General features: G+C 39.8%; 1 protein-coding gene across 1 annotated transcript in view; it reads left to right on the top strand.

Moving 5' to 3' along the window:
• Positions 1 to 22,016, top strand: part of LOC143029987 (uncharacterized) — a 228,293-nt gene that overhangs the window by 5,675 nt on the left and 200,602 nt on the right. Inside the window, exons 3-4 of the mRNA XM_076193197.1 lie at positions 865 to 1,889; positions 2,882 to 2,995. Of these exons, the coding sequence (XP_076049312.1) occupies positions 865 to 1,889; positions 2,882 to 2,995 (1,139 nt within the window). The remainder of the gene's footprint in view (positions 1 to 864; positions 1,890 to 2,881; positions 2,996 to 22,016) is intronic.

Genomic DNA, 22,016 nt, shown 5'->3' with positions numbered 1-22,016 from the left:
ACTAAAATAAAGATTTATGAAGTCAACTACCGTAGTCCAACCCGCATATTTATATCGAAATATTAACTAATTCTAACTAATTTTTAATGACTCGCATTGGGGGATAGACTTTAGTGATGTATTTGTGAGTGCTTGTTTTTTGTGTATATGTTTCCTGAGGCATTTAGGGTAATTTATTGTTTTATTTGAGAGGAATATTACTGGATTTTTTATGTTGTGTTCAATGGATTGTGATTATGTTATGAGAGGTGGAATGTTTTGAGGACTCTTGGGAAAAAATTGTGTGTTTATCATACACGTGTGATCCTTTATGAGAGACGGATTTTGGGTTGATTGTCGATGTCTTGTTGGGGATGTGTTAATGTAGCATCTTCATGTTTTGTTTTGTGTTGTGTGTAGGACTTTTATCGATATCATGTTCTGTGTACATTGTTAAGTTTATTATGTTATGAGTTGCTTATATAGTGGTTACTGATTCTGTTGTCCAAATTCTGTTTCTCTTACTGAATGAGGGTGACAAAAGTGTAATGTGTGAGGAAATTGTTTGTTGATCGTTTAGGAAGTTGATATGATTGTGTGTGTGTGTGTGTGTGTGTTGGTTGTGTGTATTTTACCTAGTTGTATTTTACGGGAAGAGAGCTATGCTCGTAGTGACAACGTGTGTGTGTGTGTGTGTGTGTGTTTATTTTTTACGTAGTTGTATTTTACGGGAAGATAGCTATGATCATAGTGACAACGTGTGTGTGTGTGTGTGTGTGTGTGTGTGTGTGTGTGTGTGTGTGTGTGTGTGTGTGTGTGTGTGTGTATTATTTGACTTCGTAAACACCTACTGCAGAAGGACTGATTCGTTGTCTCTTTTCCCAGGAGTTTGCCGCAGCGACTCCAGCAGCGCCCCTCCGTCGAGCACCAAGTCCTTCGACGACCTGCACAACGTGACCCGCGGTCTGCAGCGGGTCTCCGCGAAGTCAGAGGACTGCCTGGCCGTATCCCGTTGTCGACTCAAGGCCCGCGTGCCCCGGATCTTCCGCCAAGCCTCGAAGGACCTCGTCAGTGGAGGAGGAGGGTCCTCCTCAGGGCATACGCCCAACACTAAGACCTTCCCGAAGTCCATTCTTCGGCGGAAGCTCAGCAAGAGCGCCCGGGACGTTCGAGGGTCGAACTCGTGCAGTTTCGATAGTGTCACGAACTACTGTGTGGAGGGCTCCGCCCCTCGAGGTTCCTTGAGTGTGGACGCCATCGCGTCCTTCAGAACTCACAACGACATGAGAGGGTCCACGCCCCCGGTGACGACCCCCTTGGATGGGGCGCGTCGCTCCCAGAAGGCAAACACTCTACCTCACAGCGCCGCCTCCGGACCCAACCCGATCATCCGGAAGAGCCGGGCAGGAAGCCTTGTCACCTTCCTCAGGAGGCTCAGCCCCCGACTTCGGAGGTCCACGTCGCCCAAGCCTCAGGAGAGCCCCTGGGTGGTGGTCGAGTTTCGTCCCGAAGAAACCTCGGGGGACGGGAATTTGAGGTCTTCCGTGGCTTCTGACCACAGCTTCGAAGAGGCTCTCAGGAATAGACACCCCGAGCTCCTGGACCCTTCGGCCAGCCAGAGGACCTCCACCGTTCCCTCCCCGTGCCCAAGCGGGGCCCCGGACCCCGGGGCGTCCGGCAGGGGTCCGTCTCCAGGGACCGCTCCTCCGGATGCCAATGGGACCTCCTCGAAGAAGGCCCGTAATGGCAAGGTGCCTTCCGAGTCATCGTCGTCGTCCTCGACCTCGCGCTTCAAGATCTCCCCCAAGAGTCTCTTCAACTCCCTGAAGAACGGCGGATCGCGACAGCCAAGGTCGAGGTCACGCTCGGAGGCTCGAACTCGAAATAAAGACTCAGAGGACAAGAAAAAGGTGAGGAAAAAACAATATGTATATATATATATATATATATATATATATATATATATATATATATATATATATATATATATATATATATATATATATATATATATATATATATATCACACTGTATCTGAATATGGTTGTACTGCAAAAGGGACAGGTAATCTGCCCATTTTCAAAACCCGTCAACCCCCTCACCTCCATTAGGAGGTGCAGCCCTGAGGGACAAACACTCGGTCCCCACTGGGCCCAAGGTCTCTCTCAACCTCGACTTTATATCTTCCACTTTTTCACACGTGGAGAGATGCCAACCGGCGACTGATCAACCAGGGACGTAGTAACAATTCCACACTGATCTATGGGGAACTCTGAGGATTGTTGCCAGGAACCGTGGGGCCGCGGTTTTTCCATTCAGTGAAACTCGAGGCAATGGATTGATTCTGAGGATGTTTGATGTAGAAGATACCGTTCGTGGTTCGAGTTCTTTTCTCTAAAGAAACTTAGTGCGAAACCAGTCAGGAAGTAAACTCGGACTAACAGTTGTGTCTTCTTCATCCATCTTCCTCAACTTCTCATAACGTCTCAACATTCCTGTCTTTGTCTGTCTACCCATATAACTACTTGTCTACCTGTCTACTCTTGTCTTCATATAGTTGTATTTCAATTTGTGTACTGTACTTGCTTTGTAATCTCTGCGAGGTGGCTAGGCTTGATATCCTTTGTCTTAGTGCGATGATTTAAGCCCTTTGTATGCTGTTACTGTCGCCACACGTTGACTTAGTGCATTCGAACCACCGGATTCGTAGCCTCCCGCTGGTGGGTTCGAATCCCGCACTCCTCTCCTGTTCCCAGCAGTGACACAGTCACCTTCTTTCTGCTTCCGACATCTCCATGAACCTAGAGGTCTTTTCAATTTTACGTCTAACTATCCTAGATTCTAGATACATGATTTAATGCTCGACATTGTTCGACAAACTTGACGAACTTCCTTATTTCAGAGGAAACAGGGCGGAGGGAGTTCGAACTCCGGGGGTGGTACGAGTGTTCGACCCCGCCCCGCCAGCCTCGTGGCCACCATTGTCCCGCCCCCTACGTGTACGACAACAGCCCCGGTGAGTTTCTAAGAGGAGGGGACGGGAGGGGTGGGTGGAGGGGGGGTGTCTAGGATATGTTTTCTAATTTGTTACTCAAATTTAATCGACTAATGACGTCATCGAAAGCGTACTTGCCTCGCATTCACTTAGTCGTGGGTTCGAATCCCGCACGCCTTTCCGATTCCAAGCAGTGACATGCCTCAACAGGCAAAGGTGGTGGCTTCGGCTGCAGCTATTCAGCGCCTCCTGGCGTAAGGTCCTCGCCTTCAAATATTTTTTTTCTTCGTCTTCATTTCAAGACTGATTATACATATCAAGCCCAAATGACCGCGCGTTAATCATTGTGATATGATATTTTATTTCCCTGACTCTAAGAAAATTGGACATTGCTACTGGTTCCTGGGTTAGAAGAAAATAAGGAGATCTAATGTATGGGTCCGCCTCTGAAAAGACCCCCCCTCTCTCTCTCTCTCTCTCTCTCTCTCTCTCTCTCTCTCTCTCTCTCTCTCTCTCTCTCTCTCTCTCTCTCTCTCTCTCTCTCTCTCTCTCTCTCTCTCTCTCTCTCTCTCTCTCTCTCTCTCTCTCTCTCTCTCTCTCTCTCTCTCTCTCTCTCTCTCTCTCTCTCTCTTTCTCTCTCACTGTCGATCGATCTATTTGTCTCTCTCTACTTATCTCTTTCTATCTCTATCCCCTGTTGCTCTTCCTCTCCTCTTCTTTCTCCTCCTCATGCTGAACCTCGTCTCCTGCTTCTCTTCCCTCTACTCTTCCTCCTCTTCTCTCTCCTCTTCCTCTTCCTTCTCCTCTTCTTCCTCCTCCTCCTCTTCTTTTTTTCCTCCTCCTCCTCTTCCTGCTCCTCCTCTTCCTGCTCCTCCTCCTCCTCATCATCATCATCCTATTCCTCCTCCTCCTCCTCTTCCTCCTCCTCCTCTTCCAAATCCTCATCCTCCTCCTCCACTTCCTGCTCCTCCTCTTCTTCCTGTTCCTCCTCTTCTTCCTCCAATTCTTCTTTTTCTGCTCTTTCTCCTTCTCCTACTCTTTTTCCTCCTCCTCCCCTCCTTTTCCTCCTCCTTCTTCTCCTCCATCTTCTCCTTCTCCCCTTTTTCCTCCTCCATTTCTTCCTAGTCTTCCTCCTCTTTTTCTTCCTCCAGCTTCTCCTGCCCTCATTCTCCTTCTCCTCTTCCTCCTTCTCCTTCTCCTCCTCTTTTTCCTCCTCCTGCTCTCTCTGATCCTCCGCCACCTTCTCCTCCTTCTCTTCTCAATCCTCCTCCTCCTCCCTCTCCTCCTCCTCTTCCTTCTCCTCCTCTTCCTCCTCCTCCCTCTTCTTCTCCTCTATTTCCTCCTCCTGCTCTCCCTGATCCTCCGCTTTTTCCTCTTCCTGCTCTTCCTGATCCTCCTCCTCTCTTCTCCTCCTCTTTTTCCTCCTCATTTTATTCCTGATCCTCCTCCTCCTCCACCTGCACTCCTCCCTCCTTCTCCTTTTCCACCCCCACGTCTTTCTCCTCCTCCTCCTCCTCCTCCTCCTCCTCCTCTTCTCCGAGTTCGGCGCTCGACGTCCCTCCTTCTTGTCCCGCGGATTCGCATTTTTCTTTTTTCTCTTTTCTTTGATCATTTCGTTATTGTCAGCTTCTTTGTCTTCTAGATATTTTCTGTATTGTGGTGCCCTCTTATCGCGTAAACGCATGCTAGGTATTGTGTCCATCTATCCACTTATCTTTAATCTTATATTTTATATATTTATTTATTTATTTTTACAATGAAGAACGGAGATCGGGTGTTTTTCTGTCTGAGCTGTGAAGGCCCATTGGGTATATATATATATATATATATGTATATTTATATATATATATATATATATATATATATATATATGTATATATATATATATATATATATATATATAAAAAAATATATATGTAAATATATATATGTGTGTTTGTATATATATATATATATATATATATATATATATATATATATATATTAACTTTCTCTTTATTTATCTATTTATGAATTTTAGTCCTTAAAACAAAATTAGGTATTTTTTCATTTGTCACTTATTTTTAATTTTAGTTGTTTATATATTTATTTACTTCTTTTCTTTTTTTATGAAGAACGGAGAGCGGGTGTTTTCCTGTATAAGGTCTGAAAGTCCACTGGGTATACATTAGTTTTGTTTTTTGGTGTTTTGATTTTGATTTTTTTATCTATCTCTTTATCAATTTTAGTCCTTAAAACAAAAATAGGTAAATGTCCACTAGATAAATGGAAATGACAAGATTCCAGGAGAGGAAGAAGACATGGTTGCCAAAACCCGAGGAACGCGTCAAAAATAGATAAGAAGAAAAATCATAAGGGAAAGAGAGAGAGAGAGAGAGAGAAAGATAGAGAGAGGAGAGATGGAGGCAGAGAGAAAGAGGTGGAGTAGTAATAGAAAAAGAGATGAACAAGTAGATAAATACATACATACACACGCGCACACACACGCACAAACACACATACACACAACACACACACACACATATATATTATATATATATATATATATATATATATATATATATATGTATGTGTTTTGTCGAGTAAGTTATATATTTCCCTATGTATTATCTAGCTTACAATTAGGCATTTTTTCTTTGTTAGATAAAATAAAGTTGACAAACAGAGATTTTGAATTTTGTATCATGAAAAAATGTGGCTGGGTCAAAACTTTTGCTCGTGACTGTATAATACGCTGGAGCCGAATTAACAATTGATATATCAAAGCAATTAGCTGTCATCATTTCTAATAAGGAAACAGAAAAAAGTACACCACGGAGGTGAATGGGTTGAATTGGTACGTGTAGAGAGAGAAAAAGAGAGAGAGAGAAAAGTGAGCACCCAATTGAACTGAACACCTGAGCACCAGCACTAGCGGGCGGACACCATCTGAGAAGCCCCCCGACAGTCTCTCCTCCGGACACCCGCTCCGCCCTTCGGCCAAGTCTATTGGGAGCCTCTTCGTGACTTTGACTCTTCGAATCGACACCCAGGCGGAAGAACAAGCGGCACCGCCAGAGGCTTCCGAAGGCAGCACGGCCATGCCCACGGGGAGTAACACCGGAAGGAACGAAGAACTCCTCGAAGCTATCCGGTTGTTACGGAAGGGCAACGAGAAGATGGCCGAAGAAACAAAAAGGCTCCGACAACGGCTCAACGAGAAGCCGATTTATAGGAGAATGTTATGGATGTGGCACCGGGTGCTACTCAAAATAGCCAGATGCCCAAGCGAAGTGGCACACTTCTGTTGCCCAAACAGACGCCTCGGCGCGTCGTACGGATCGGCAGAAGTCCCGGTGGCCCAGTTAGTGGACGTCTCCGAGCCGCCAAACATAATGGAGGCAGCCAGGTGCCCATCTGAGGTAACATACTTCAGCTACTCTCGAAAACGTCCAGGCGCGCCTCAGGAGTCCCAAAGAAGTCCCATTGGCCGAGCATGGTGGACTTGTCAGAGTTGGCCAGACAAAGTCAACTCAGGGCTCGAGACTGTTTTGGACGTTTATAGAGGAAATTCCACGCTCAGCCGTAACAGCTCGGCCACAAGTTATAACGAAGTTGACCCAGGCGGCTCCCGAGAAAACGAACAAGAAGAGGAGCCACGGCCCCTTCAAACCCATGCCAAAAGCCCAAGGACTGGCAGTGCGTCGACAAGAACTGCGCCACTGTCAACCCTTGGCACGTGCACGTCTGCAGACTCCGCCGAAGAGGGCAGCGTGCTTATCCGATGAAGATTAGCCTGCAGGAGGTTCTTCAATCGGACGGTTGGGTGATTTGCACCCTATATAACCGCCTCAAGTGTGTCGCGGTCCGCGTACGAGGGTATACCCTCGGTTTTGTCTTCTTCAGAAGGAAGGACAGGAAATGGGTGATGATCAGTCTGCCGCCCAAGATCTTAAAGACCTGGTTCTCAAAGAGGGAACAATAAGGTACCCCCCCAAAAAAAAAAAAATTATCTGAAGAAGCCTATTTGTGCGAAACTAGTCAGAAATAAACTTGGACTCTGATTTATGTCTTCCTCACCCACCTTCACCAACATATATATATATATGTATATATATATAAATATACACACATATATATATGTATATATATATATATATATATATATATATACATTAAATATTTTTTTTAATCTTTCCTTTTGGGACCTTATTGTTCCCTCTTTGGGAACCAGGTCAGATCTTGGGCGGCAGTCTGATGATCACCCATTTCCTGTCCTTCCTTCTGAAGAAGACAAAACCTAGAGTATACCCTCGTACGCGGACCGCGACACACTTGAGGCGGTTATATAGGGTGCAAATCACCCAACCGTCCGATTGAAGAACCTCCTGCAGGCTAATCTTCATCGGATAAGCACGCTGCCCTCTTCGGCGGAGTCTGCAGACGTGCACGTGCCAAGGGTTGACAGTGGCGCAGTTCTTGTCGACGCACTGCCAGTCTTTGGGCTTTTGGCGTGGGGGGGGGGGCCCGAGCCCTCGGGAGCCCCGTTCGAAGGCGTGGTGGCTCCTCCTCTTCTTGTTCGTTTTCTCGGGAGCCGCCTGGGTCAACTTCGTTATAACTTGTGGCCGAGCTATTACGGCTGAGCGTGGAATTTCCTCTATAAACGTCCAAAACAGTCTCGAGCTCTGAGTTGACTTTGTCAGGCCAACTCTGACAAGTCCACCATGCTCGGCCAATGGGACTTCTTTGGGACTCCTGAGGCGCGCCTGGACGTTTTCGAGAGTAGCTGAAGTATATTACCTCAGATGGGCACCTGGCTGCCTCCAGAGCCTCGGGTGCCACGTCCATTATGTTTGGCGGCTCGGAGACGTCCACTAACTGGGCCACCGGGACTTCTGCCGATCCGTACGACGCGCCGAGGCGTCTGTTTGGGCAACAGAAGTGTGCCACTTCGCTTGGGCATCTGGCTATTTTGAGTAGCACCCGGTGCCACATCCATAACATTCTCCTTTAAAATCGGCTTCTCGTTGAGCCGTTGTCGGAGCCTTTTTGTTTCTTCGGCCATCTTCTCGTTGCCCTTCCGTAACAACCGGATAGCTTCGAGGAGTTCTTCGTTCCTTCCGGTGTTACTCCTCGTGGGCATGGCCGTGCTGCCTTCGGAAGCCTCTGGCGGTGCCGCTTGTTCTTCCGCCTGGGTGTCGATTCGAAGAGTCAAAGTCACGAAGAGGCTCCCAATAGACTTGGCCGAAGGGCAGAGCGGGTGTCCAGAGGAGAGACTGTCGGGGGGCTTCCTAGATGGTGTCCGCCCGCTGATGCTGGTGCTCAGGTGTTCAATTGGATGCTCACTGGCTAAGTCTCTCTCTCTCTCTCTCTCTCTCTCTCTCTCTCTCTCTCTCTCGCTCGCTCTCTCTACACGTACCAATTCAACCCATTCATCTCCGTGGTGTACTTTTTCTGTTTCCTTATTAGAAATGATGACAATTGCTTTGAAATATCAATTGTTAATTCGGCTCTGGGCTATTATACAGTCACGAGCAAAAGTTTTGACCTAACCACATTTTTTTCATGATACAGAATTCAAAATCTCTGTTTGTCAACTTTATTTTATCTAACAAAGAAAAAATACCTAATTGTAAGCTAGATAATACATAGAGAAATATATAACGTACTCGACAAAAAAAAATATATATATTATATATATACATATATATATATATATATATATATATATATGTGTGTGTGTGTGTGTATGTATGTATGTATATATATATGTATATATATATATATGTATATATAAATGTAATATATATATATATATATATATATATATATATATATATATATATATGCTGACGTTATGAGAACTCTAGCTTTGGACAGAACTTTTGTTCCTGACTGTACACTGGGCAGCACAATTCAGAGCATCGGGACGGAACACGGGGAAGATATTTTAATCACTCACACCACCTCATTGGTGTGCAACACCTCACAGGCGAAAACAGGGTCGCCTTCCCAGGTGCTTGACACCTGGGGAGGTGAGAACACAACACCCTCGTGGCATTGTGGGTAATTTTAAAACTGAGTAACCATGGCAACAGATATTTATGGCCCGAATGAACCTATTTTATATTTTATTTTATTTCATTTTTTGTATTCATTCATTTTTATTATGTTTTGTTATATATCGTTCTGTTTTATTTATTATATTTTGATGCACGGAAGGGTGTGAGTGGGGGATAGGGGAGTGAGGGAGTATGAATGATATTTTGACGCAGTCCGAAGGGATTTCTCCCCGTCTTCTCCATTTCTGCATGAGGGGACGGAGAGGAGGAGGGGTCGCCGATTAAATGAAGCGGCCTTGCTGTGGATGTGCTGCGTCTTGCTGCACTGCTTCTGACCCAGGACAGTGTGCGAGATGCAGGGATGACCCGTCATCCAGGAGAAAATAAGAAAAGAGGGAGGGAGGGAGGGGTGGAGTATGTGAGGATGGAATGGGTGGGAGTGGATTCTATGCCTTTGACTTTGGCTACCTTCCTTGTAAGGGGAAAAAGCCCTAGGTAGATGCATGTATGTATGTATTTATCTATTTATTTCTATTATGTATATATTTCTTAATTTTTTGTATTTATCTATTTGTTTTTCTATTATGTTCTTTCCTATTTATCTTACTTTGTTATATTTCATTTTACTTTATCTTATTTCATTGTTATATTTTGTATCTATTCATTTACATATTTATATATTTATTTATTTATATATTCTTTATGTTGTACGATAATAAATTTCGTTTTTCATATATTCATTTCCCCCAAGATATCCTTCTCAATAACAATGATATTGATTCTTAATAATTATATTGTCAATGTCTCCGATATTGACAACCATGACATCTGTGCCTTCAATATCAATACAAATTTCCTAAGACGTTTTTATCGTATATCAAGAATCAAACTGACACGGTCAATATTGATGAAATCACTTCAATATATTGTCTCAAAACATTCATTGCATTTTTGGGTCTTCCATCTCAGTTAAGGGAGTTATTCATTATTATTCTAGAAAGATATCTAATCAATTCCTAGTTGATATTGAGAACACAAAATGGGTTTAGTTGTCAATATTATCGGAAGTATTGACAATATTATCATTGAAAGGGAACGGATTACAACACACAAGAGACGCGGCCCCCGAGTGCCATAGGACCTTAGGGCCGCCAAGAGATAGTGACATTTTTTTCTCTTTTCTTTCCTTTTCTCTCTTTTCTTCTATTTTATTTTATTTTTTCTTTCTTTCTTTTTCTTCTTTCCTTCTTTTTTGTTCTTATTTGTTCATGTGGTAGCTATTGAACGATATTTCAAGGGATAAGAATATTTACTGTGTTTCATATAAATTGCATTAAAATATTTTCAGCAAATGTGACCTAACCTAACCTAACCTTGCCAAACCTAACCTAACCTAACCTTGCCAAACCTAACCTAACCTAGCCAAACCTAACCTAACCTAACCTAACCTAGCCAAATCTAGTCACATTCAGCCAATCACCATTCACACAAACCTCCCATGAGGTGAATCCCTTAATCGAATATGACATTTGGGAGAGTGAGCACACGTTTTCTTTCACGTGTCGCAACAGCGCCATCTGCGAGAGAGTGGCAGTAGGAGGAATGTCCCAGCTGGCAAAGGTTCTATCAGACGAGTGCCCCAGCTGGCGAGCTTCCCAGCTGGCGAGCTTGATACCACGCGAGCGGAAGTGATGTGGTAAACACCTCAATACACGCGCGTGCGCACACACACACACACACAAACACACACACGAGCATTGCTTCTTTACTGTATACTGCAATTATGTCTACACAATTAAGTAAATGTATATCATCACAAACAATCACGTATTAACACACATACACACACACACACACACACACACACACACACACACACACACACACACACACACACACACACAGAGTAAGAGACAGAACCCTATTAGTGTTATTATTTTTCTGTATACTACAAGTAGGTAAATACAGTTAGGTGAACAAACAAATACACACACATACACACGTTGGAGAATATTTTTTCTTCTTTTTTATGATAACAGGGCCCACACCGGTTGACCTACCTGATGGTCTTTCACCTGATCCTAATCCTCCCATACTACTTTGTTCATTCGAATAAAATGTATTCAACATTACAATGATTTAATTACTTAATGATTAATGACACGTGGTGAAGATGATACGAGGATATTTTTATTTATTTTTATTATTATTATTATTAATATTATTATTATTATTACTATTATTGTTATTGCTACTATTATGATTATTGTTATCATTATTATTATCATTGTTATTATTATTGTTGTTATTTAAATAACGGCTACGAGGGACCATCGGGGGGAAAATATACGTTGAAAACATTTGTCTACTACTGTAGTTGCGAGAGCTGACAGCGGCAGATCGAGTACTGTACTCTTTCGTCAGCGTGCCAGGAACATGACGCCGTGGACCGAGAGGGTACCCAGCGGCAAGTGGCACGTGTTGGCCTTAGTAGAGCAGACCAAGACTGCGCGGTGCTCTCTTTGTAGCCCATTAGTAGCGTGTTTGGTATGCAGCTAGTGGGGATTTGTTTGATGAAGAAATAGTTAAGGGCGCACAGTAAAGAAAAAGAAAATATATATATATACATATAAACATATGTCTTCTCTGGGTCAGGTTAATTTGGCCTGGATGACGTACCGTCCTCTACTAGTTGTGAGTTCGTTTGATAAAGATATTATTTTTTCTTAATTGTTCAATTTATTTTGTTTGTCTCTGAGGTAATACTGGTCCTTGTGTGCTGGCCCTTTCTCTTCATCAAAACATCGTTCTTTTCATTAGAAATATCCCCGTTGATCGTGATGCAAACAATTTTGGAAAACATGCACTAATATTAGAAAGTGCTTCTAATACAACTTCCTAAATTCGAGAACATTCCATTGTGAATTTTATTATTATTATTGTTATTTACTGTTATTATTATTATTATTATTATTATTATTATTATTTATTTATTTATTTAGTTATTTTTTTATAGATTTCAATTAGAACAATCTAGAGAGATAGACAGAAGTGACTCACAATTTTAAGGTCCTCTGTGAGTCACGTCACGTCATGACGTGTCCTGTGGTAAGGTTACCTGTGTGACTCAAAGTTGAGTCACGTCGGAGTGAGGGGTGGGGGTCTAGCATGGGAGAAATGGTGATATCTACTGTAGAATAAAACTTTCTGGTCTTATTCACTATAACTCACATTTTTATTCGTTTTAATTGCATGTGAGATTTAAAGGAATACAATAGACTTATTGTTTCTATGGAAATTTGTCAATTTTATATTGAGCGCTTTTTAACTTATTTTATTTTATTTTGTTTTATTATTATTATTTTTTTTGTCTATGGTATTTATCGATTTAGCAAATGCTTTCGCAAATATGTTTCTATTCTTAGTCCTATCATTATTGTTATTGAGGAGGTAATGGGTAAATATAATATAAACTGCACTCTACATTACTTGAAAACCACTTATGAATTTTTTTATCTTATTATTTGAGGATAAAGTAGAAAATGGGGTAGTAATTCTGAATTTGAGGCAAATAATTTTCGTTCATATAAAACTGGATACGTGTGTTCAGAGTATTCATTATTATCATTATTATTGGTATTGTTATTATGTCATTATTACTATTATTGTTATTGGTGTTATAATTATTGTTGTTATTATTATTATTATTATATGTCATCAATTTATTGCTATTATTATTATCATTATTATTATTATCATTACTATTATTATTTCATTATCATTTTTGATATTATTATTATTAACATCATTACTATTTTTATTGTTATTATCATTATTATTACTGTTATTATCATTATTATGATATCTACAACACACGCTGGGATTCAGTGACATTTTTATTACAAAAACTTACCCCAGAGAAGAACAACAACACCCCCTGGGCCCGCCACCCTGGCCGTTGTCATTATTTGTGAGCCCGGTCTTGCAAGACTGAGGCAACAGATTTGATTTATTGTACCTTTCAGACACAAATATTATCTTTCTACATTTCTACATAATTAACAGTCTATGCACTTACACGATGTAACAAAATTATTTTGAGTCTGATTTTATTTGTATTTTTATTTATTTATTTATTTAATTTGTGACTGAAAAATATGACACCCAAGCTAGGCACACACAAACAAAAAATCAAGAAAACCAGTGTTGCCTTGCGCTGATCATCATTTGAATACTGACACAGGCTTTGGACAGGGCTACATAAGCAAAGGTGATAATCTTCAAATGTGTCGCGTGAGCCGGTCGATGGTCCAGTATTTACAAACCGTAACAGATCTACTACAGCTGTTTTATAAATTTCAATATATCATGAACTTGACATTACTGTAGCTATAAACTTTACAATAACCCGATTAAAGGATTGTAGTTTTATGAAACCGAATAAGATAATCAGCAGGTGACATTTGAGAATGGCAGTTGAAATACCCGCCAACGGATTTGACAGAAATATTCAAACTTGGTTAAAGCTTTAACGTTGTATTAGTCAATGGCACAATGTATATTGAAATTTTATTAATAATGATGAAGTAATTTCATCAGTGCTAACCGTATCAGGTTGATATTCGATATACAAGAAAGACGTCTTGAAAAATATTAGTCAATTATATTGACACTATCAGAACTAATTGTCGGTTATTGGAGCATTAGAAGTACCGTTATTGTTATTGAATGTTAACCATATAAGGACCCTTAATAAACAAACCAATTAATATTTCTGTAACAATTACATCAGCTAAATAATGGCATCCTTTGATGTTCTAAGTTCAATCGAATGGCAACACTCCGAATAAATGTCGGTTTCATTCGATCACTATTCCAATTTAAACCATAATTAACATTTTGTTGTACTGAATAAAACATGAAGTCTTTCAGTGTAGTGAAAAATAATTTCCCCCAAATCTTAGCACAAATGTCACTATAGGACTTAATTCGTTTGTTTTCCTTTATTTCAAAATGTCTGCATTTGATGCAAAAAGTTGTGGAGAGAAGTGTTGCCGTACACCATTTCCTCTTTTACATAAAAGCGAATTAGCCCGTTTTCTATTGGTTCTTACTTGATATAAGTGATAGATTAAATATAATAGCCCTAATAATTATCTTCAACTGATTTTTACGGTGATTATTTATGAATATATGTTGTTGGCGTCTTTCAATCGAGACATTAGTAAATTAAATATATCCTGAAGTTTCTGTAAAGTATGTATATATTAAAATCGTATAATTATTTTTTCAATCTAATGTAATACGTATTATTAACTATCATCTACTAAAAAAAAAATAAAATATCTTCTGTCAAGCTAATGTTAGCCACAGCCCATTAACAAAAGTCGGGCCATAACTCAACAGCGATTTATCAAAGAAAACGAAAACGTCTTACACTTTCCCATTCTTTTTAAATTCCTCGTTTTCCTCTCTCCCTCCCTTCTCTCTTCGTCTACTGAACATTTCTCTCTCCCTCTCTCTTATTACTTTATTTCTCATCACTATCATCCCCATCTCTCTCTCTCTCTTTCTCTCTCTCTCACTCACCACGCACCTTCCATCTTCCCTTACTTTAATTCTTTTTCCTCCTCTCACGGTCCGACCGACTGCAGCCGTTGCTGTGGGTGTTGGGGCTCTTGATAAGGCGTGCAGGTTACGCCCTCTCTCTCTCTCTCTCTCTCTCTCTCTCTCTCTCTCTCTCTCTCTCTCTCTCTCTCTCTCTCTCTCTCACTCTCTCTCTCTCTCTCTCTCTCTCTCTCTCTCTCTCTCTCTCTCTCTCTCTCTCTCTCTCTCTCTCTCTCCAACAAAGACCGTTTGTCTTTTAAACGTTCTTCCTTTTGCGGAGGCTTCAGCTGAAGTCACCTGTAATATACGAGTATACAGTATATATATATATGTGTGTGTGTGTGTAGACAAACGAGGTTGAAGACAAAAGAGGATTCAATATTGATTATTTTATTACGTGTAGTTTCTATACAGCACACTGTCTTCTTGTCTTCATCGTTGATGTTTCTCAGTATTTCTCCGATATTTTCCGATGTTTCGGAATTTCTTGGTTCCAGCTTCCGAGCGATATGATGAGCACGGTCTGTGGTGGGATTATTTATATGGCCTGTGGGGATTATTCTGGTTTCTGCGTGAAGAGGTTTCTGCTGATGGGCTATCATAGACCAATGAGGATTAAAGGCTAGAGGTCTATGCAGACATCACCCAGTGAAGGTGTCTGATCTCCCCTAGTCCATTCGCTTCACGGAAGGGAAGGACTGAAGATCTTCGACTTGGATGTTGTTGCTGGGTTGGATGGCTTGTATGCAGATGGCTTCCAAAGACAGTAGCCGATGGGCTATTTGATTTATCTATGACCCTTGTGTTATTGTCTAGATATTTTCCTGTTTATGTTTGGTTGTGTGAGGGGGTGTAGTGTGACTTAATGGATCCGTTGGATAGATGGCATGTTAGAGTCGTGTTAGTTTCGTTTTTGCCATACCAATGTACGTGTGAGGTCCACACGCCTCACGGTCGCATTTGTATTGGTAGACAACGTGGTCCTCCTGAATGGTTTTTGGCGATGTTGGGTTGGTTGTGTATTATCATTGGGTTTGTGTTCTTGTTTTTGTAATATATGACGGGTTGAATGTGTTTTTTGGGGTCTGTGGCCCCTGCGTTTTTGTCAACGATTTCTTTAAGTTATTTTTCATCCGCCTTGTGTTCTGTAGAAATGTGGTTCTTGTAGTATATATTGATAGAGTTTCTGTTGTTTGGAGTCGTATTCAATATATATGTAAATATATATATATATATATATAAATATATATATATATATATATATATATATATATATATATATACATACATACATATACCAAGGCTTTTTCCCCCTTACAAGGGAGGTAGCCAAAAAGGAAAAGGCATAAAATCATTCCCACCCATTCCATCCCTGAATACACTCCACACACACCCACCCTCCCTCTTACTCTAGAAAGAAATACAGTAACACATTTGTAAGTCACGCAGAGAACCCAGAGTCGGAGTGAAAGAAAAAATTGGGAGGACGTTAACTTTTATATTTCGGCTATTACCTGCAGCCCTCTTCAGCTAGTAGCCGAAATATAGAAGTGAACGTTCTCCCAAGTTTCCACTCCGACTGTGGATTCTCTGTGTGATGTACACACACACACACACACACACACACACACACACACACACACACACACACACACACACATATATATATATATATATACATACATACATACATATAAACATACTACTTATCCCCATCACCAAAGGAGAACTGCAGAGGTGAATAAAATAGCCCGGAGGTAGCCAGAAGAAAAATAAGAATTATATTATTATTATTGTTATTATTATTATTATCATTATTATTATTATTATTATTATCATCATCATCATCATTATAACTATCATTATTATCATAATTCTCTGGTTATTCTCTGACAACTTCTGGCCGCTCGAACTTAAGTTTGATGAGTGTGTGTGTGTGTGTGTGATTCACCTTGATCTTTGGATCATGTGTTGGACTCGTGATCGATAGCTAATTCCCTCCCGGAAGAGGGCTCAGAGCTCGTATTACCTCAACTCCCTGCCCACGAGAGTTGGAGTAACGACACGAAGCGCAGCGATACTGAAATTATTTCAGTCCTGGGCAGGATTCGAACCCGGGCCGCCGTAGTGACAGTCGGGGAGTCTACCAACCGCGCCACCGAGTCGTATGTGTGTGTGTGTGTGTGTGTGTGTGTGTGTGTGTGTGTGTGCGCGCGCGCGTGTGTGTTTGTTTCCGTTACCTACGGCCAAAACTCTTCATTCAAATATCATGAAACTTTAAAATGCAATTTGCATTTGATTGAAACCGGTTAGTTTACCATTTTGATTTTGATTGAAAAGTCTAATTTAGCTCTAGGTTTCTGTTATATAGTGTTTCAAGGACAATGAAATGTCAACATATACTAGTTTGCGTTACTATCTCACGGAGGGCCACGAAACGCTTTTGATATAATGAAAACATCACTGGTACAAAGGATTACAAAGGCGGAGCATGCCAACAGACCTTTTGGTCCATAACTAGGTCGGATGCGAAAAATATATATAAATAATAATGATAAATAAATGAATGAATAAAAATCAGAATAATATAGACAATATTAAATAAAATAAGTGAATAAATGCATAGGTATAATTGAATAATAGACAAACAGGTAAATAGTAAATAATGATAAATTGACATATAACTAATAATAAATGAAAATCAAGCAAATAATGATAAACGAACAGACAAATAAAAACAAACAAATAATATAAAATAAATGGCAGGCATAACAGCATCTTGCTTAGGTGTTTATCTAAACGAATCTAATATTAATATATATATATATATATATATATATATATATATATATATATATTAATGTACACACATGTATATTATATAGCGGGTTAAGGGTACACATGATGTCAGGTCCCTAAATGTCACATTTGAAGTCACTTGTGAAGCCACAGTACCTCGTGTATTAACTTAATTACTTAAATGTTTACATAACTACAAAGTACACGGAAGTACTAGTAGTGAGGGTCCCAACGACAATAACAGCTGGGACATCAGTAGAATGAACAACAATGGCAACAACACACATCACTGCAAGTCGATGGCCTTGGTTCCCATTCAAGCATCTTCGGGTATTTGGTCGCATTACATAAAGGACCCGTGGTCACCACAAGGGACTAATGTCATTCAGTATGTTTATCTTCTTCTCCTTGTTTGATTTAGTCTTATTTTTTCTTATGGTGTGTGTTTGTTTACTTCTTCGAGTTAATTTCCTACGGAGTAAGAACGCACTTATGAACCAAAAGTCTTCAGTCGGTATGTTTCGTTGTTGTAGTTCAGTGTAGTTCTTTGTATCTGCTCCATCTGTACCCAGTAGCAGTTACGGAACAGCTGGAAGCCTCGCCACTGCTACAGCTGGTTCTTATGCTAATGTGTCAACGGGTGGTCATAAAAGTCGAGAGCAAAAAAGAGAAGAGAGAAGAGAGAAGGAGTGGGACACGGGAAGGGTCATTCTTTATGGAATATGATTATACTTCAGTGCTAGTAAACACTCGAGACGCTTTCACTCCTGGCCTGAATGAAATCGTCTGTCTTTAGCCAGAATGAACGTGTATGCATCATATAGGATGATGAATGTGGGTGAAATTCGTTTGTCATTGGCTAATAAATCGTGTGTGTGTGAAGCGGTCTCGGCATAATAGTAATGATAATGATAATACTGGTACTACTACTGCTACTACTACTACTGCTACTACTACTACTACTAATAATAATAATAATGATAATGATGATAATAATGCTTATGATGATAATGATGATAATAATAATATTAACGATAATAATAATAACAATAATGATAATGATAGTGATGATGATGATTATAATAATAAAAATAATAATATATATACCATGGGTTTTGTCCCCCTTACAAGGGAGGTGGCTAAAGTCAAAGGCATAGATCCACTCCCACCCATTTCATCCCCACTCCCATCCACCACCCCTTCCTCCCAATAATGATGACAATAATAAAATCCCAAAACATCTGACCTAATAAATACAAGAACTGGAACTCACTGAGACAGTCCAATGACATCTACGAATCTACCACAAGCCCTATGGAGGCTTGAACACTTCCAACAACGAGTAGACACGCATTTGGGACAACAACAACACGAAGCAGAATACTAACCACTTCCCACGCATTGTGACAACGACCAGATGAAGCAGAATACGTACTATACATCAACAAACCTGACGCATCGACCCATATACCCGGTCTATCCACAGCTCCATTCCTTAACGAAACTTGACTGTAATTAACATCAAAACGTTTGCATCCTGTTCTCATGCAACTAAACCACTTAATGCAGACCAGTGTCTTTGGTAAATTAAGATTATATAGGTCCTCATCATCACCACCAACTCCACCATCACCACCTTCTTAGTGAATACTTCTTACAATTCAGAACCCAATCAGTTGAAGATACTTAGAGGATTGGGCAACTAGTCCCATTGTGTAACTACTTTGATTTCTAGTTTGATAACTGAATACTAAATCAGGTGTAAGATATATATACATATATATATATATATATATATGTATATATATATATATATATATATATATATATATATATACATACATATATATATATATTTATATTTATATATATATATATATATATATATATATATATATATATGCAAAATAACCACAGGAGAAGGGAAACTTGTAGACAGTAAGTACTTTCGTATATTACATCTTCAGACTAAATGACAGAGATACAGAGTTGTGTTTAAATGTAAGTATCAGGTAGCAACCATAGGGGGTGGGGGAGACAATACAATGCGGGAAGGGGGGATGACCTTACCTCTATCGACCTGACCAACACATAAGGTTCAATCTGGCGGAAAGATTGAACCTTATGTGTTGGTCAGGTCGATAGAGGTAAGGTCACCCCCCTTCTCCGCATTGTATTATCTCCCCCTCCCCACCTATGGTTGCTACCTGATACATTTAAACACAACTCTGAATCTCTGTCATTTAGCCTGAAGATGTAATATACGAAAGTACTTCCTGCCTACAAGTTTCCCTTCTCCTATGGTTATTTTGCATTTTTGTATCACGGTGATGTGATTGCTTACGTATATATGTATATATGTACATATATATACATTTATATATACATATATGTATATATGTACATATATATACATTTATATATACATATGTATATATATATACATATATACATATATACATATATACATATATATATAATATATTCAAATATATATATATATATATATATATATATATATATATATATATACAGTATACAAACACACACAAAGGAGCTGGATTCCTTCTTGCCTGGAATTATTTTGTTTAGACATGGAGACCTTGGCCGAGACGAGCGGCCACCTGACAAAGGAGGAGGAGGAGGAAGAGGAGGAGCCGGCCGGACGGTCTCCAAGGCTGACGGAGGAGATGGTGGTAGGGAGGGGAGGCGACCCTTCTAGGGCCCCATCTGGTCTGGTGAAGGGTCCGTTTCCATCGTAGCACCATCTGACTACATTTTCATATTTTCAGCAGATGTCATTTCGCCAATAGTTTATTTTTATATTTATATTTATCTATTTATTTATTTATTTGTTTGGTGATTTATATAACGTGTTGGGTGATCGAGTCCATCTGAAATCAGGATTCTGATCTCGTAGAGAGGGCGAGAGTCGCCCAGATCAGGTCTTATAAGGTGAGAGAGTGTAAAGACAACAAATCGAAAAGCTAGTGCGCATGCGCGAGTTGAATTCTTAATGCAGACGACAAAAAAAGATGTCGCCTTTATACTCTAGTTGTCGGACTGATAAAGATTATTTTTTAATCGAAAGATTTCTATTATATTTTATCTTCATGATTTTCTAGAATTTACTTAAGAAAGGATTCCAAAGGATTTCAAAGGAAGAGCATGCCGACAGAGACTTTTTGGTCCAAAACTAGGTCAGATGTGAAAAAATAATGATAAACATGTAAGTAAATAGATAGATAACGATAAATAGTAAGCAAACATAAGCAGATAATAGTACGTAGATAAGTAATAATAAATAATAAATAAATGGTAAACATTACAGCATATTGCTTAGGTGTTTATCTCAATGTTTTCAAAACTTCGAATTGTACTACATTTCACTGCCTCTGTAGGAACTTTATTCCATTCATTTACTACATGGTTGGCGAAGTTGTTTCTACCCACTTTCAAAACAAATTTACTTCCTGACAGTTTGAGACCATTATTTCTTGTCTGATTCGCATTCAGTGTGTAAGTTTCGTCACTTTTGATGTTATCAATTCCATTTAGAATCTTAAAGACCTGTATCAAGTCACCCCTGAGTCTACGCTTTTTTAGGGGAAATGAATTCATATGTTTTAGTCAATTATCGTGTGATTTATTTCTGATATTTGGGCAATTTACATCGTTTGGGTTAAAATTCGTCGTAGTTGTTTTGTTTGTCGTTAAATAATTTTATTCAGCTAAGGTAAAAACCATCAAAGACTTTAATAGATTAATTCCACAGGGATTATCTTAACTAACATTATTAAAAAGATTATTTGTAATTATATAATTTAATCTTATGACAGTGTCTATAATTTGGTAATATTTTCTGTGAACATCTTCGTTAATAAGCAGTGAGCCATGAGATGAATAAAATCGTCTGACGGCAATCAGATAAAAAAGAGAGAGTATCATCCGGAAGGTAAGGGATCACGAATCAATATATTACAGTAACTTAAATCTAAACACTGAGGCAGCATAATGTTTATTGCAAATCATTATAAAAAGGAAAAACGTGGAAAGGAAATGTTGCTTTTAGAATATCATTTACATTTTTTTTAATGTCGGGGTATTTTATTCAGTATGAAGATGAGTCGCCTTCTGGAAGGGATCTAAATGATTCGACACGCCTTCTAGAATCAAGGTGATGTTCTAGAATCATCTAATTAGGTAAAAATATATAGAAAGTGTTCTTCCATGACAGAACTTTGCAACAAAATCCTAGGAGGTGATGCTGTGAACAAAACTGTTCATTCCTGAACGTGATGTTCAACAAAGCGTAATGTTCAACAGGCTAAGTCTGTGCAACAAGGAACGCACTAAACGCGTTGATTTTCAGAAATGCAAACTCACTACAACAGCAACATCTGTTGTAAACCTAAACTTCCTTTCATGCAACAAGACGGAGATGCAGTGCATGCAACAAAAGGCTGTTGATGGCTTTAAAACAAAGATTTGCCTTTAGTAGAACAAAGACAAGCCCCTCAACGCCCTTTCAGAAGAAAGAGAAAGTCAAGGTGGGAACGGACGATCGGTTGGGGCATCCTACGGAATACCCGGCG

This window comes from Oratosquilla oratoria, chromosome 11, assembly GCF_046742065.1.
Source record: "Oratosquilla oratoria isolate Oo_2021 chromosome 11, ASM4674206v1, whole genome shotgun sequence".
NCBI lineage: Eukaryota > Metazoa > Arthropoda > Malacostraca > Stomatopoda > Squillidae > Oratosquilla > Oratosquilla oratoria.
This window is presented reverse-complemented; position numbering and strand designations above follow the sequence as displayed.